General features: G+C 39.5%; 1 protein-coding gene across 5 annotated transcripts in view; it reads right to left on the bottom strand.

The window, feature by feature from the left end:
* LOC117248178 (stromal membrane-associated protein 1) overlaps positions 1-17829 on the bottom strand; it is a 182367-nt gene that overhangs the window by 155062 nt on the left and 9476 nt on the right. For all 5 annotated transcript variants that reach the window (XM_078160831.1, XM_078160833.1, XM_078160834.1 and 2 more), the window contains exons 2-3: positions 6630-6763; positions 769-854 (exon numbers count right to left, since the gene is read on the bottom strand). In XM_078160831.1, the coding sequence (XP_078016957.1) occupies positions 769-854; positions 6630-6763 (220 nt within the window). The remainder of the gene's footprint in view (positions 1-768; positions 855-6629; positions 6764-17829) is intronic.

The raw sequence follows: 17829 nt of genomic DNA, 5'->3' as shown, positions 1-17829 counted from the left end.
GATACTCGTCTTTGATTGGCGGTTCTCCATCGTCTTTGAATGGGGTACGGGGGACAACGCCTACTTAGTAGACCGGAAATGTATACCATTTCATACAATGGGAGTATATTATAGGTGGGCCATCCTGTAGTAATCCAGTATCTTTGGTGTGAGCAACAGGATGCTGACTGCATTTCACTGAACGGTCTCAGAGAGAGTTCTCACTAACAACAAATATTTTTTGAAAGTTGCATACAGAACCTTTAATATATCAAAAGTCAAATTTATTTAGATTTTGCAGCAAAAACGTTTTTGTTTTTTTTGGGGGTTTTTTTAAAGCTTATGGCTTATTTACATGGTTGATTATGAATTAGAAAAAATAGCTTCTCTGTTAGGGAGTTTTTATGTCAATACATGTGACTTAAGTTTTATACAAAGCCAGTCATTTGTTTTTCTGTTTCTTATTGGAAGTTTGTATGAAAATGTATGATGACATAGGAAACTTTAAGAATTGTACATAAAGACCGGGTGGCAGATATGGTGGTATGAAAATCTATGTATGGTGGCAGGAGGTTTTATGAATCTGTGCTGTGACACACAGTTTTAACGCACCCGTAGTGTGACACTGGAAATTTATACGAAAGTATTTAATAAAAGAGTTTTTCTGCCAAAGTACAGTAGCATGTACTGTGACAAACAGACTTTTTATGTACATGAAGTTGGGGTTGAAGGGGGCAGTAAATAGACAATTTGAGACCAACACAAAGAAAGCCAGCAGGAGGAGGATACTGGTCTGTCTGTGGCCGTCTGAAGCTCTCTGGTAGGTGGGCTTCATACAGCTGTCTGGCCCTCGTGTTGCCCATGTCCACCATACTCTGCAAGAAGAGAGGGAAAGGAAGAAAAACCTTAAAATATATATGTGGTGTTAATACTAGCAAGGCAATTGGTAAAGTGTAAGGCTGTGCTGAATGTCTTTTTTTTACATTCAGAACTTTTATCAAGCTTTTCGAATGAAGCTTTGAATGTCTGTCATCATATTTGATGAATATTAAACATGTATCGAATATTTTTTTAATGAATAAATGTAATTTATGGTGCTGTTAGACTGCTGATAGACCACCCCGCTAATACAGTTGCATGCCTCCCTCTTGTGAGAGCAAACAGTTTTTTGGCTGCAGTAAAAATGTTGTTTTTGAAAGGCTAAATGCCAACAAATACGGATTGAGACAGAATATTTCATTAAATAAAAAAAATGTTGTGAAATTTGGAAATGATTACATATATCTTTTCTTTTCAATAAATTTTGACTTTTGGACTTTGCAGCGCTTTGGATTCGGAAACATCCTACGCAGCCACCACTGGAATCTAATTATTTAAACAGTATAATATTAATAATAGTAGTGTAGCCGAATCTTGATCTGCAACTGTGTAGAAATACTGGGTTTGAATAGGTGGAATAGTCATGCAACAAAAAAGGCTGTGCAGCATTTGAATGCTGATTTAGAATTCTAATGCCAAAATTATGAAAGAAGCTTTGGAGCTTCAAACTACTCGGTACAGCCCTAGTAAAGTGCTTTTAAGAACATGTCAAACACACACAGGGAGTTCTTTGATTCATCACATTTGCATTCAACTCAATTTGCTTGCTGACTCCTTTCCATGCACGCTCACACACACATGCGAACGCACCAAGTGAAAGACACACTGGTCGTATGTGTCAAGGCTAAATTAAGAGGAGGGTGATAAATGGGGTGATGATAGGAGAAGTGGAGGAGATGGAGTCAGAATAATCAGCCATCCAGAATTAATTAGTCATTGAAAACAGTGATTAACATTCAGAGTGAGACCCTTTTGACTCACACTCAGCTGATGGATAGGCACTGGCTTGATGAAACACACACACACGCCTTTAACATTGTGCTCACATACACACCGAACAATTGGATATATTAACAACTGGATGATTGAATAAATTATGGACATGCTCAGGTGAGTTTCACAGACACACACACCAGCTCCTGATTTATTGTGTGTAATTGAATCAATGTGACATGCTAGTTAGCCACAAAACACACCTATACACAGACTAATTACTGTTCTCTATATTCCCAAGGTGTGTGTTTACACATGAGCATGTATACTCATATATCATGTTGATAGAAGGCGGGAAAATACGTTTAATTCATAATTTGAACAACCATCTGCAATGGTTACTATTTAGAATAATATTACTATCAGCAATGTTCTGATACTTCATTTGGACCATTGGCTCCATGATACTGACTAGCTTACCATTTGAAAAACCACACCTTATATTACGAGCAACCATGTAGAATACCTAAGTTACAGTTAGCTGGCTAACATTAGCTCAGGTTATTGTTAGCTTGTTGGCAACTACTACATCGCTCCTGGCTAATGAAAAGTGCTTTGCTCTTGTATCTTCTATTGTTGGCTAAATTAGCATTGATTGGTATAACATATAAGTTGGTATCCCATACTTATTTAGCTGGGAAAGGTAATTTTGCAAGCTAGCCAACAAACAAATCCACTCAGTATTTTGCGAGCAATAACGTTAGTGAACAATTTAGCTAAGGTAGCCAGCTAGCAAGTAAGTCTAACCAAGCTTTGATACATTGATCTGGCATTGTTTGCTACGTGACCTCAGCTGATAATGTAATTTGCAAATGGCAAGATAGCCAATATAGCAGCCAGATAAGACCTAGAGTCTGGATGAATTCGTAAATGACGTTCCTCTGCATTAGCAAGCAAGCTAACGTTAACTAACATTAGCCAGCTAAAACCACAATATTAATATATATTTAACATATTTACTGCTAATGTTGGGATTTCTTTTCAACACCCAGGGGCACTGATATTATAATATGGGTCACTGAACTTAATGGATGTACTGTTTATCAGACAACAAACAAGACAAAAATTAGCTAGCAAGCACAGCCCACGGACCCTTTACCTCACTCCGCGCTGCTAGGACACAACTTCCGGTCAAGATGGTGGTCCACAGGGTGGTCCAGGATCAGACCCCTGGTGCTCAGGCTTGCACTGGCTGAATTTGAGTTGCTATGGGGCACTTAAAAGGCTGTCTCCTCTAGGCCAAAATGTTTACAATAGAAATAGCATGTGTGGAGTCTGTCTTGTGGTGGGTGCCAGTCATTTGTTGGTGTTGGCTGAATCTATTTCGTTAGCTGACTCAACGTTAGCGACTGTTGCACACTGCTAGTTCTGTAGCGAGAGAGGCAAGGCACTGAAATGCGGTAACTCCACATCCTTTGGATTTTCCAGGAAACATGTGACCTGAGTTAGTAACATAGAAGTAAGTCTACAGGTTGCAGAGGCAACCGAAAGAGTCAGGGAAAGTCTCAGCTTTTTACTTAGGTTACAAATACTGGTGAAAAGTTACATACAGAACCTTTAATGTCTTGGTAATGTCAAAGACTCTACAGATAGTAAAACCAAAATTATTTTTTTTGTCACTCTTACTGGTTTCTTTATTTTATTACTTTTACCAAGGATGTTATGTTTCAGTTCGGTTTGTCGGTTTGTTTGGCCGTTGTCAGCAGGATTACAGAAAAACGAATAAAACTTGATGGAAAGGTGTAGCATGGGCCACAGAGGAACCCATTACATTTTGGAGCGGATCTGAATGACAGGGTGGATACACAAATTATTCTTCATTTTTGTTTACATTAGGAGATAGAGCATTTAGTCATCACTGAATAAATGTCATACATCTTAAAATCCAGGAGAGGATAGTTAGGTTTAATAGTGACAGAACATAGCCTATTGTAGAAATATAATGATCCATAACACAAGCCATATTCAGTTGTACCAGTAACGCTCTGGGGTAGTCTCCACATGTAGTTGCTCAAACGTCATACAGAAAGCAGTCATTATGGTGCACTCTGGGCCAGTGGTTCATGGGAGAACTGGCACAATTGTAACAATGCCAGGGTAATACCGTTTTTTTTCTCAAACTAGGTGTGGCTATATAAACATACCATGCAACATACTGTACTCTTACCCACATCCAAATTTCAAAATTTCAATTGTCTGTGATAAACTCTACCAGAGATATTACTTTAAATTTGACTCATGCAACAATTTCTTCCTTGTAAACATACAGTTTTTTATAACTGTTTTTGATAAAAAGCTGTCATGTTCATATTTCTTCAGTCTAAGCACTTGATATTTGTACATAGTGTTCTCACAGATGAATTTTAAGTATGTCAAATATTTCCAGTTTAGAGGTATATAATATTTCCAGACATATAGTGGTCGCACTTGCAGCTTTTCATATGACAGAAAACTGGGCGATTGGCCTTGGTGGAGGTTTGTGCTCTGCAAGTGCCCTTCTAGTTTCCATTTCGGATAAATATATTTGAATATACAGTACAGGCCAAAAGTTTGGACACACCTTCTTATTCAATGCGTTTTCTTTATTTTCATGACTATTTACATTGTAGATTCTCACTGAAGGCATCAAAACTACGAATGAACACATGTGGAGTTATGTACTTAACAAAAAAAGGTGAAATAACTGAAAACATGTTTTATATTCTAGTTTCTTCAAAATAGCCACCCTTTGCTCTGATTACTGCTTTGCACACTCTTGGCATTCTCTCCATGAGCTTCAAGAGGTAGTCACCTGAAATGGTTTCCACTTCACAGGTGTGCCTTATCAGGGTTAATTAGTGGAATTTCTTGCTTTATCAATGGGGTTGGGACCATCAGTTGTGTTGTGCAGAAGTCAGGTTAATACACAGCCGACAGCCCTATTGGACAACTGTTAAAATTCATATTATGGCAAGAACCAATCAGCTAACTAAAGAAAAACGAGTGGCCATCATTACTTTAAGAAATGAAGGTCAGTCAGTCCGGAAAATTGCAAAAACTTTAAACGTGTCCCCAAGTGGAGTCGCAAAAACCATCAAGCGCTACAACGAAACTGGCACACATGAGGACCGACCCAGGAAAGGAAGACCAAGAGTCACCTCTGCTTCTGAGGATAAGTTCATCCGAGTCACCAGCCTCAGAAATCGCAAGTTAACAGCAGCTCAGATCAGAGACCAGATGAATGCCACACAGAGTTCTAGCAGCAAACCCATCTCTAGAACAACTGTTAAGAGGAGACTGCGCGAATCAGGCCTTCATGGTCAAATAGCTGCTAGGAAACCACTGCTAAGGAGAGGCAACAAGCAGAAGAGATTTGTTTGGGCCAAGAAACACAAGGAATGGACATTCGACCAGTGGAAATCTGTGCTTTGGTCTGATGAGTCCAAATTTGAGATCTTTGGTTCCAACCGCCGTGTCTTTGTGAGACGCAGAAAAGGTGAACGGATGGATTCCACATGCCTGGTTCCCACTGTGAAGCATGGAGGAGGAGGTGTGATGGTGTGGGGGTGTTTTGCTGGTGACACTGTTGGGGATTTATTCAAAATTGAAGGCACACTGAACCAGCATGGCTACCACAGCATCCTGCAGCGACATGCCATCCCATCCCATCCGGTTTGCGTTTAGTTGGACCATCATTTATTTTTCAACAGGACAATGACCCCAAACACACCTCCAGGCTGTGTAAGGGCTATTTGACCAAGAAGGAGAGTGATGGAGTGCTGCGGCAGATGACCTGGCCTCCACAGTCACCGGACCTGAACCCAATCGAGATGGTTTGGGGTGAGCTGGACCGCAGAGTGAAGGCAAAGGGGCCAACAAGTGCTAAACACCTCTGGGAACTCCTTCAAGACTGTTGGAAAACCATTTCAGGTGACTACCTCTTGAAGCTCATCGAAAGAATGCCAAGAGTGTGCAAAGCAGTAATCAGAGCAAAAGGTGGCTATTTTGAAGAAACTAGAATATAAAATATGTTTTCAGTTATTTCACCTTTTTTTGTTAAGTACATAACTCCACATGTGTTCATTCATAGTTTTGATGCCTTCAGTGAGAATCTACAATGTAAATAGTCATGAAAATAAAGAAAACGCATTCAATGAGAAGGTGTGTCCAAACTTTTGGCCTGTACTGTATATAATATATGAATATATTTAAGGATTTAGCAATTAGAGTTCCCATCATGCTTCGGGTCATGGAAAAGATGATGTAAATCTGCACCATAACCGTTCATGCAGCGTGAGCCACCAGCAGCTTAAACATAGATATGTTTGTGTACAATTTCTGTGTGTTTCAATTTGACTGTAAATCTGAGAGGAAAGGATGCAACTTCTGACACAAACTGGGTCAACTCTGGTTCAAAGAGTTAAAAGAAAACCTCGTCCGTAAAACAGAAATTACATTGTGCCACTCCAGTGATTTTTAAAGGCCAACCTGCACAAAGCAAACAATAATTATCTGATAATTTGTTGACCATTTTCTCCAACTGTTTTTTTATTGTATTTGAAGCACAGCTTGTTGACTGTCCCAATTTTAAAATGGAAAAGTAAATCATGTTGAAAATCACAATAATCAGAACATCTGATCCTTGATAGGGGAGCTACTGGCCAGGACCACAACGAATCAAGTCCAAATTGGTCTGATTAGAACCGTAGATATAAATTAAAAAGAGTAACAGTAACAGTACTGAAAGGCAGTGAGAATTGTCATTGATGGTGTGTACGTCCCTGTTTGTGTGTGTATACCTGGATCTGCTCGGGTGTCCACTGGTCCAGATTGACAGATTTGACTCTGGAGATGTGGACACCCAGGTTACGGTGGATGCCGGCACAGCGGATACACATGAATACCCCGAGGTTCCATGACGCCCATCGAGGACCTAAAATAGGAAAGAAAGAGAAAGGGAGATTTCTGCACTGTATACAAAGGCTGATGTAAGGGTCCTGCTGTGTTTAACTGACTCAGTTCAGTAGTACTGCTGCAGAGAGGAGGACTCCATCCCTAACATTTGAGACAATGTAGCTTCAGTCTTTCAATTAAAATCTAAATTGTGGAAGTCATAAAACAGCAGGAAGTGATCAATTAAATTTGGCTGTGAAATGAAAAAGCAAACGAGAGACCGCTATTCACTCCAAACCTCTTCACCCAACACAGTCCATCAAAAATTTGCTTTAACGTATCAAAGTTAACTCAATTCCAAGTGGGAATTTGCCAAGTACAGTTTCTGAATTTGTCATCTAACAATAAAAGCTTTTCTAGGTTCTGGCAACACTTTGTTAGAAACAAATATAGCAAGACCTCTGTGGTCAGTATGAGCAGTGATGTCCACCAAATACAAAGATTAAGAAAACAGTCCTATCCACAGAAACTCGAGCTGAGAAGTCGCACTTTGGACAAACTGTTTGACTGACAGGGGATTTGTGGAAAGTGCAGGAGCACACAGGTACAGTACACTATCAGAGTTTGACAGAAACTCAAGAAGTTAATAAGAAAAGATAAAATCCAAACAGCACAAACATTCAAAGCCTTTACTCACTTTGGAGAAATTGTCTCACTTGAAAAGCCTAGTTTAGTATTTCAGAACGTACACATTTCAACTTTAGGTTATCCTGAGACATTTTGAAGACATTCTTATCAAAACTGCTCTGGAAGTAATATCCCAAATCCCTTCAGTACATGTTAATGGGATTTTACAAAGGAGCATAGTGAGGTCTGTATTATTTATGGATATCATTTGATTGCAGTTCCTGTGGTTTAAGAAATATTCTCCTCTATAAAAGTACAGTTCAGTTAGTCATTTTGAAGCACAAGAAAATGTGCAGATTTATCATTTTTTATATTAAATGTACAAGTTGTGTCTCTAGAGCAGCTGCATTTAATCAACTCCAAATTAGACAGAGTTTTTTAAATGCTACAGACTTTTAAGATTGCTTCAAATCTGGTCTTTAAAGGCTGAAGAAATATGAAATTCATGTACTTGTATGGCATTTATTCTCAATTTCTTTCATTTGGTGATTAATAGCTTTAATTAAATGTCAGTATAATTAAAAACCTATAATCAAAAATAAAAGGTACAATAAAAACAGGCATTTCAGTCCAATAAAAGCAACTTTGAGTTTAATAAACTGGTTTTCAAAAGCTTTCACTAGCTCAAGGGTCAAGGGGAATTTTAAATTCATAAAGCCTAACCAGAATTAAAACAAGAAAACTGCCACATTATCCGTTATATGTGGTATGACGACGGGGTGAAATACAGCTCTAAATCCATTCTTTCTGAGCGCAGTACAAATTCTCATAGCACCAAACTGAAACCAACTCAATTTGGGAAGAGTCCAAGTTGGATTTTGGATCTCTGCTTGCTAGACAGAGGTCACTGCAAAAATAACCATACATGGGGTTACATAAAAAGCCCTGGCAGAGAACAAGAAACAAGGCCACGAGCTTGCTGCACAGAACCAGAAGAAGCAAAGAACCTTCAGGCAGACGCAAACAAGACTTTGACTCCTGCTGACACATGATCATGCCATGTCTGTTGAGAGGAGGGATGGAAATTTTGAATCATCCCACAATCAACTGCCCCATAAGAGTCAGTCTGAAGCAGGGTCTGATGTCTGATAACCCTGCAACCCTGCAGTCCTGCAACAGTAGTCTAGGACCTTTGCCATGACAACATAAGATATCAAATACTCTAAAAAGCAACTGTTCACCAAATCCTTATCCTGTGGCCACTGTCCAATCATAGGTTAGCAACCATCACTAGGCACAGCAGGGTGGTAGTGTAGATTTCTCTACAAGCCAAAGCATGGGGCAGTACCCTGTTTATTTTTTTTTTAGCTTTTCAAAAACCAAACACACAGGAACAATTGCACAAGTATGTCTGTACTGTATTCCTCATAGTAAGGCTGGGCAATTTATCAATAGTATATCAAAATCGTGATATGAGGGTAGATATCTTTAATTCTGGATATTGTAATATCATTAAGTGTTGTATTTTCCTGGCTTTAAGGGGTGCATTACAGTTAAGTGATGTAATTTTCTGAACTAAACAGACTGTTCTACCCACCTAGTCATTAGCCTATATCCACATTACTGATGATTATTTATAAAAAAAAAAAAAATCTCATTGTGGAAATATTTTGTGAAAGTACCAATAGCCAACCTTACAAAATTGAAATATTGATTTTGAGGTATTTTGTGAAATTTATCATATTCACTTTTCTCCATATCACCCAGCCATATCTCATTTTAGTCCTATTCTTGCCAAGCAGTCACACACACTGTATTCTTTCTTGACGGTTTTCAGTCTTGGCACAAATATGTCTTTCACTTTTCATGTGAACAACCAAGTGCAATACTTTGAGTGTCTTCCAGGAGAGACTGTCTGAGAATGTGCGGCGTTATCCCCACATTTACATTTCATGTTTCCTTCCTCTCAGTGACAGTCAGCTTTGCACTCCATCATGGGGTTGAAAATTTGCACTTGATGGTTAATAATATGATATTATACTAAAAGACTGAAGCTGAGGGCCTGGCTCTGCTGGAAAAACGTGGTTTGTACGATGTGTTGTCTGATCACTTTGGATATCAGATGTGTTTGTATCTGTTTCCAATGATCACATTCAAAGACTGTCATTTTAAAACTAGTCAGCTGGAGACATTAAAAAGTTAACTCATGAAGCTAAACTTAGCTGATTTTGCCAACTTATTTCAGCAGTTAAACCAGCCACAGACAGTTTTCATTTCAGCAAATAAACCTGGCGCTGACCAGCTAAAAATGAGATGACAGCTTTTGTCTGCTTCTGTCTGAGATCAAGGTCCCACTGTGTGAAAAATGAATAAGAATTTTGCATGGTAAATCTGCCAACATTACCATTGTAAGCTGCATTTGTGCAGAGAGACAACAGAAAGACTGACAGACAGAAAAGGTAACAAAGAGGAATGGGGCTTAAACTATGGCAGAATTCAAACAACATTAGACTCTCCAACCCCCACTTCATTGAAAATAAAATAAAATAAGTTGCTAAAGGGATCTCAAAAGACACCAAAATTAGGCAATAGACTTCTTTCCCATTGCCAGTAGACGAGTATGCCTCTGTTTTTTTCTTTACTAGTGTGTCATGGTTGACATTGGAGATGTGTGGGAAAACACGTAAATGGGCATTATTGTTGGATTTTCTCTCTTGAAAAATTACAAAAAGCTCCACTCAATCCCACAATTGAAAAGCAGGATTTAAATGCTGTAAGACACTTCAACACATACCTCTCAACCTTCTGAGGCATATTAAGGCCCTAGTCACTGAAACCCAGAATATTAAAGGGGCAGTTCATTCCAAAATCAAAATTCTAGATTTGTCCTCATACCTGTATTGCTATTCAGCAGTCTAGATTGTTCTGGTGGGGGTTGCCAAGTGTTGGAAATATGGAACATAGAGATGTCTGCCTAAATGGCAGAAAAATTGAGAAAATGCCTTTGCTTGTGTTGCTCAAAGCACCAAAAAAGAAGAAAGCACGCATCTACTCATGGACAAGAGGCTCCTGACAGTGTGAGATGTTAGCATCAATGGCGTCTGCCTCAGCTGAGCTGTAATGTTATCAAGCTCAGTAGTGCTAGGTGAGCTAACAGTAGGTGCACGCTTACTTCTGCATAGTAATACAGTTGGCGGGTGTAGTTTCATAGAAAGGACATAGTTCCTACATGAAACTGCTCACATCTGTGGATTATCTTAAGTAATTAGTTCATGATTTCTGGAAAGATACATTGCTGTTGAGTTATTCAATTGCATTTTTTGGCACTTTGAGCACCACAAGCCAAGTGCCATCTAGCACCATTGAGAGAAGGCAGACATCTCACGGCCAATATCTCCAACATTCGGCAACTCACACCAAAACAATCTACATGTATAAATGGTACTATAGGTAAAAGGAAAAATATGTTATCTCGATTTGGGGGTGAACTGTTCCTTTAACACACTCATGCATAGTTTTGGAATCCTCTTAAAAGATCTTGTTTGAGTGAGTCCAGGTTAAGAGCTTCCCACAGAAATCTGTGGTCCAAATACATCATCAATCATATATAACGTAGTACAAAACAACCCTTGCTCTGCCAAATCTCCATGGGGATGAATGGGAGATGGCACAGAAATGACAGTCAAATCATTTTAATGGGCTAGTGGCTACAGTCCCTCAGCACCATCGTTGGCTCTATCCCTCTCCAGACCGTGAAGCTTACTATCTGTCAATTTGACGATTGAAAGCGACTTTGAACACAGCAAGTGCAAAGGATCAACTTTTATGGATCCGGGCTACATAATGGTGGTGCAGCAGGGATGGTTGGATGGCAGCGGGGATGCATGCAGTCTAGTGGGCCTGCCTGTCTCGAGTAAGAGCATCAGTGTGTTAATGCAGTGGCACTAATGCGCTAGACGGCCTAAAGGAGCATTAAGGCAGGGATGACTGAGTGTTAAGCCTGAATCAAGCAGCTCAGCCATTGTAAGCTGGACTCTATCTGTATGGATTGGACCTCACTTTGGTTTGCTCTTAGATAACCTCTTTCAACACATTCTCCAAAACATACTGTACTTCTCTTGTACTTTACATACAGAGCACATGCAGTGTGTGCATACCCACATATCGCACATGTACGCATGCAGTGGCTGAAAATCAATTTTTGGCACACTGCAAATCCAGATACACTGACATTTTCCTAACAGTAGGTTTTCACAATGGATTCTCATTCTCCACTGGCTGCAAAGTATTTCTATTACTGTGAGAAAATCAATTGAGCGCTTCAGCAGGGTCTGACTGTATTTAGAAAAGTGAATGGCTCACACAAATTATACTCTAAAGTATGCTATTGTAGAAAGACATAAGCTTTCACTTGTGTCTCGCATGTTAAACTGTGCTGCACTGTTTCAACCAGTCAATCATATTTCTCTCTGAGATGATGAGCAGTCAGCGCTGATGCTCTTTGGCTCTCTGACTGGTGAGTTAGCAGTCAGTAGATGATGACCAGCAATCCCTCTGAGTCACTTAGTGTAATCTGATTATTCTTCACTTTTGGCAGCAACCAGATTTGAGGAAGTTCATGTAAGTGGGTGTTCAGGTTCCCTTTATTCCTCTATTGCTTTAGGCATCACTGTGGTAGCAGTGGAGTAAAATGTTTTGGGGTTTTTTTGCTCTAAAGAAGCAGAAAAAAAAGCTGCTTCATAGGTTTAAGCACTCACTAGATAAATCTAAAAATTTTAAATCCATGTTAGTGAGCACTTCTCCTTTTCTTAGATGTGCCCATGCACCTAACAGGTGTGACCTATCAAGATGCTGATTCCATAGCATGATTACGACACAGGTGTGCCTTGGGATGGTCACAATGAAAGGACACTCTAAAATGTGCAGTTTGATCAAACAACAAAATGTCTCAAGTTTTTAGGGAGTGTGCCATTGCCATGCCGACTGCAAGAATGTCCACCAAAGCTGTTGCCTGTTAACTGAATTTTCATTTCACTATCATAAGTCTCCAGTGTCATTTCTGTGAATTTGGCAGCACATCCAACCGACCTCACAACCACACAAGTCTGTTACAGTGGCAAACTGCTGTCAGGTTAAAACCCTGGTGAGGACAAGAAGCATGAAGATGAACTTCCCTGAGCTGGTTTCTGAAGGGTTGTGCAGAAATTCTGAAAAAGCAATTATTGCATCAGCTGTTCAGGTGGCTGTTTCAAACCAGCTCACCAGCCCACTCATCTTGCAGGTGAAGACTCTCGATGTGGAGGTCATGGTCTGGTGTGGCTACACGTGGTCTGCAGTTGTTTGAACGTTTGAATGTACTCCCAAATTCCATTATACCATTTAATCGCACCTTGATGTGTCACAAATGTCTGGTGGATGGAATATTTGTGTCTATTAAGTGAATGATAAAAGTCCTCCATCTTTAATTTACACCTGTGAAAAATAGGAGCAAATACAAGTGCTGCGTTAAAGTTTTTGTTCAGTGTATATATTATTGTAAATAAAATTCAATGCAATTCAATAGAAATTAGTTTATACTGAAGGAAATTCTTGTGCCAGAGAATTCCATAAATTACAGTAACACAAATTATCGTGACAACAATTACGTTCACAAACCAGTAACAACCAGAACTTCACACACTGGGCCAGGTTTTAAAAAACAATAGAGCATTAAGTATCAGTATCAACATATTCAAAATATACAAGATACAAAGTGTGCAAAAATGAAAACCTATTAGGCAAAAATGCCTAATAGAGTAACAATAGAAGTGAGAAAACTTTGTGTAAACTAGGGTTTGCTCATTTGTATGAAGGAATGAACGAATGAATGATTTTTTTATTATTGTGTCATGCAAACAAGTATGCCCAACCAGCGTGGGCTTACAAGACACCAAAATGGTTTGGTTTATCCTGATTTCTGATGGTAATCTGCTCTGCTTTTGTGTGCATAGAAACAAAGTCACTGTTAGAGCATTAGCTTCCCTGACAGACTATTTTAGGGTCCCATTTTCACCTTGTCTTGTTTCCCATGAGATGGTTTCTGTCATTTTAGGTAGCTCTTATCACGCCGATGATTGTCCAGAGGTTATTTTTCTCATGAGTTTGGATATAATTAGTTATTTGATGCTATAAAAAGAGGTTCTCACATTATCTTTGACAGCTGTCTGTTACTAAGTGTGCTAGCTATCAGTGGCGCTGCTCAAAATTGGGTCGGCTGGGTGTATGGGCGGCTCGGCGCATCTCCATTTCCAGATCACTGGCTTCAGATTATGTCACCAAATCAAGATGTGCCATATTTTGAATTAATTTTGGTACAGTGGGATGAAGTGTTGTCTTTATGTACATTCTATGTTCTGGCTAGTAAATGTACATTGTTTGATTCTAAGGCTCATGGACTTTGTGTAATTTACATGATGGAAAGGGAAAAAAAACGCTGAAATAACAACTGCACTGATGTTATGCCTAAAAAATAAGGGAATAAAATTAGTAGTAGCACAGGGTCTAAACTGAAAAAATACTTTTCTGTTTTTATCTCTGCTTGAAATCCATGTTCTTTGTTGTAATATTAACTGTAACTTCTGTGGCAGGTGCAATATAATAGCAATTGTTTCAAAGAGGAGCCTTGGCTGTGGAGGGCAAAAGCCACCCTGATTTATGAGTGCTGACCTACTGCACTGGTCTGTATCTATTAACCTACCGTTCGCTGCATGGTCTGTTTGGATGTTGTCCTATTCTGAATCAGCTGTTTCCATCTATTGACCTTTTCTAAAACAATAACTACTGTTTTTTCAGAATTCATCAATAATTTCTCGTGTAAAAACAAACTTTCCCTCCAGACCTAAAAAGACCTTCCCGGAGTCCTCAGATGAATAAATGCAACCGATGCTTATGATCACTGAATTGTACATGAATAAGCAGTCGCATCTGAAACATTAATATCTGTTCGTCTGACTCTCATGTGAATTATTCAGATTCAATAACAGTTTTATTATGCTATGCATCTTTACAATTGCTCTGCGTTGAAGTTTGGACAAAAATAGACAGCTGAATTGAGTTCTCTTAGTAAACATGAGCCCTGCAGTCCCCCCCTCCACACACACACACACAGAGTACAAACACACCAATGCTAATTTGTAGACTGCTGACCTGATTAGACACAAATGAGCTCTTCTCAGATACACACACGCGCACACACTTGAAGCACTTTCATGCAGGTAAATTCCAGCACATCATGCAGGGTGCTGTGAAGGAGGGCACACACGAGCATGCCTGAACAGACGTGACACACACAAGCACAGAGAAACAGATACCGATGAAGATGACATCACTGACACACACTTTATTAAATATGCGCACAAATACAAGCATTGATTTTTAGCTGCATGGAAACAGAAACACACTGAGACAAATAAATAGTCATCCCAGCTGAGAGACACACAGACAGACAGCCTCAATGAGTGACAGCGGAACTTTCCAACTGGGAGCAGGGGGGGCGGTCAGCCAAGCATGAAATTAAAGCCCCAACTGTCAACCTGAGGACAGGACGACAACTGACGTGTGTGTGTGTGTGTGTGTGTGTGTGTGTGTGTGTGTGTGTGTGTGATGATGTCTGTGTAAATGTGTGCGACGGTGGCAGTGAGGTGGGGACGGCGACCATATATGTCTAGTGAGGTGCTGTGCCCTTCCAAAGAGATCAATCTGGGACCCTTTTTTTAATCCTGCCTAACATTATGCTTATGTTGGTTTAAACTAAAATGCTCTGAGGCAACAAATAAAAAAGAAATAAGGAACATCTCAATGTACTGACGTGAATCCTGCGAGCTCATTCAATCAATATTTTAAGCCAGAAAAACAAAATCTGCGACGAGGAAGCACAGCCGGTTCTTTCTCCAGGGACATAATAAAAAGCAAAGTTTAAAGCTTTAAGGCTGAAAGACACAGACTTTGTGGACTTGAACCATGTCTGCTTGACTCATACAAATCCTCCGGGAATAATAATACTGTAGTCTTTATCTGTTCTGAACCACAGCATCCAGAAATCCATTCTGGCTACTGTCCCCATCTACCTTTTTTTTTTAATCTTTTTCATCATTTTTATTCTGATCGCTCTTTAGGTTTTATGTCCTTCTTTTCTTACGACTTAAAGTGCTCATGTAAAATACACTGAAACTTCTGCATTACCAGAGCCCTGTATAGTTCTTTAAATTACATCTGGCTGAAACCAATTTAAATCCTCTCCTTTTACTTCTAGGAATAAGAAACAACAGCTAATGTTACTGCATAAAGGCTGGATGGTGCCACAGGCAAGAGAATGAGCCATCCCTGTGCTGAAATTCAGCCTTATTTGCCTTTAAAAAGAAGGTTAACAACTTTCAGTGCCTAATTAATAAAATGTCTTCTTAGTAAATCATCGGAATGCTGCCAAAATTTTCAGCACAGGCCGGAGGAGAGTGGAGAGAATCACTGAGTGACGAGCCGGACGCTGAGGGGAAAATAAAAAAGCACTGTGCTGCTCCCTGCTGGTCCATTACTGTGATTCAGTGTCAGCAGTAATGAGGAGTGGATGGACTGCTTCTACAAGGGGAAATGTTTTCCCCTCAGTGCAGCGTTTCCTCTTTATTATTACAATAATAAAAACTCATCACCTAGGCTTATTGTCTGTTCTTAAACAAATGGAGGAGCATTATGGTCCAGACAGTCTATAAATCATGACGAGTCAAACCATTATCAGAGGTAATAAAGACTCGAACAGCTAGAGGGATTTACACAGAGAGAGAGAACGCAGGTAGTAAAACAGAAATAACAACTTTAGTCCACAGTCTGGCATGTGGGTTGTTTCATTATGTTTTTGATGGGAAAGAGATTAATGACAGAGCATCAGTGAACCTGTAGGCCACATGACGTAGAATGTTTTGACCTGTTCAGAATTTTAAAGTCCAACAGCAGACAGCAAAGTGACGGATGGATGGATGGAGAAAGTGAAGGTATGATTCCATCTGCTGGTGACAGGAGGCAGTGTAGTGAATACAGCCAGAGTAAGTTCACACTCAAAACCAGACAATCATCCACTGACGCAATACGTCAAATGACAGAACTCGATCTGGGAACTGTTTTGAAATTGATTTATTCTTAATGCAAAAATATTTATTCTACGATACCACCAATACCAGTATTCTTATAGTGATAACCACACCAATAGAGTATGTTCTTTGATACCTTTTGCTTCTACTCCATTCTAGACCCTTAATGTGAATGAAGGGACTATATCCATACTTCCGAATTAGGGATGCACAATATTGGATTTTTTGCCAATATCCTATATGCCGATGTATAACAACTCCTTTGACTGATGACCAATAGTGATATCGATATACAGTATCCACTCTTTTCCCCACCTAATTTTCGTGATCATCAAGTCTCTTTTGTAGTGGAATTAACATCATATCATGCATACATACTCTTATCATGATGACCCACCAGCAGATGGAGACATGAAATACAATAATTTTCAATGTATGTAATATTCAGTCATGTACAAAATAAGAAAAAGCATGTTAAAAAAAAAGCATGAAAAAGTCAATACGTTTTTTGAATGGGATTTTGGTAAAATGCCTCAAATAAGGTCTGTGGTTAACAAAAGCTTAAGCAAGTTTCAGGTTTTGTTCTACAACATAAAACACGTCAGTAAATACCCTACTTGTGAATTTTGAAGCTTTTACGTGTCGTAAAAAAGGCAGTTGCTAACAAGTTGCTCAATACGACTACAAACCCTGTCGGGGACAGTAAACGTCATCACCCCCGAACAGGCGAGAGTGCTGGCAGTCCGCCATTACAGCTTCTTATTTAGCTTAAACAGTCCAATTTCCCCATTATACAATGTTTTTAAAATAAAGCGGCCAAAATCAGTCAAGAGTCATGCGACCGTGGAGTAGTCATGTAGTCCGTTAAAGCCTAACGTTAGCTTTTTACTTCTGGCGATCGCATTTAAGCTTCAAATGCGGTATGAAAGGTGTTCATATGTGAAGATTATCTCGCTGAACAAAACCTGTAAGTATCATAAACTTGTGTTAGCCACGGAGCTTATTTTCTGACATAATCCAAAACGCAATGCAAAAATCTCATTCACATCCTCTTCCGGAAACCAGCGCAATGCTAAACTTCCAGGTTTTGACGTCAGCCCTGGCACACTCTATATCGGCCGATACAGATGATGTGCCAATATTATCATGCATCCCTATTACGAACATTTTAGTGGCATCTTGGCACGCTGAACTGTCAACTTGGTCAGATACTGGACTTCACCACACCACAAAGTGTATGGGTTGTAGCTACTGCTGTAGTGGGCCAGTCACATGTAAATCAAAGAATGCTTGTGGCTACTAGCTGCGAGCAAAACCATACAAATAGTCTTTTTGCTAAATCTGGGTACAAAAAGGATTG

Source organism: Epinephelus lanceolatus, chromosome 17, assembly GCF_041903045.1.
Source record: "Epinephelus lanceolatus isolate andai-2023 chromosome 17, ASM4190304v1, whole genome shotgun sequence".
NCBI lineage: Eukaryota > Metazoa > Chordata > Actinopteri > Perciformes > Serranidae > Epinephelus > Epinephelus lanceolatus.
Note: the sequence above shows the minus strand (reverse complement) of the source record. Positions and strands in the feature narration are given on the sequence as shown.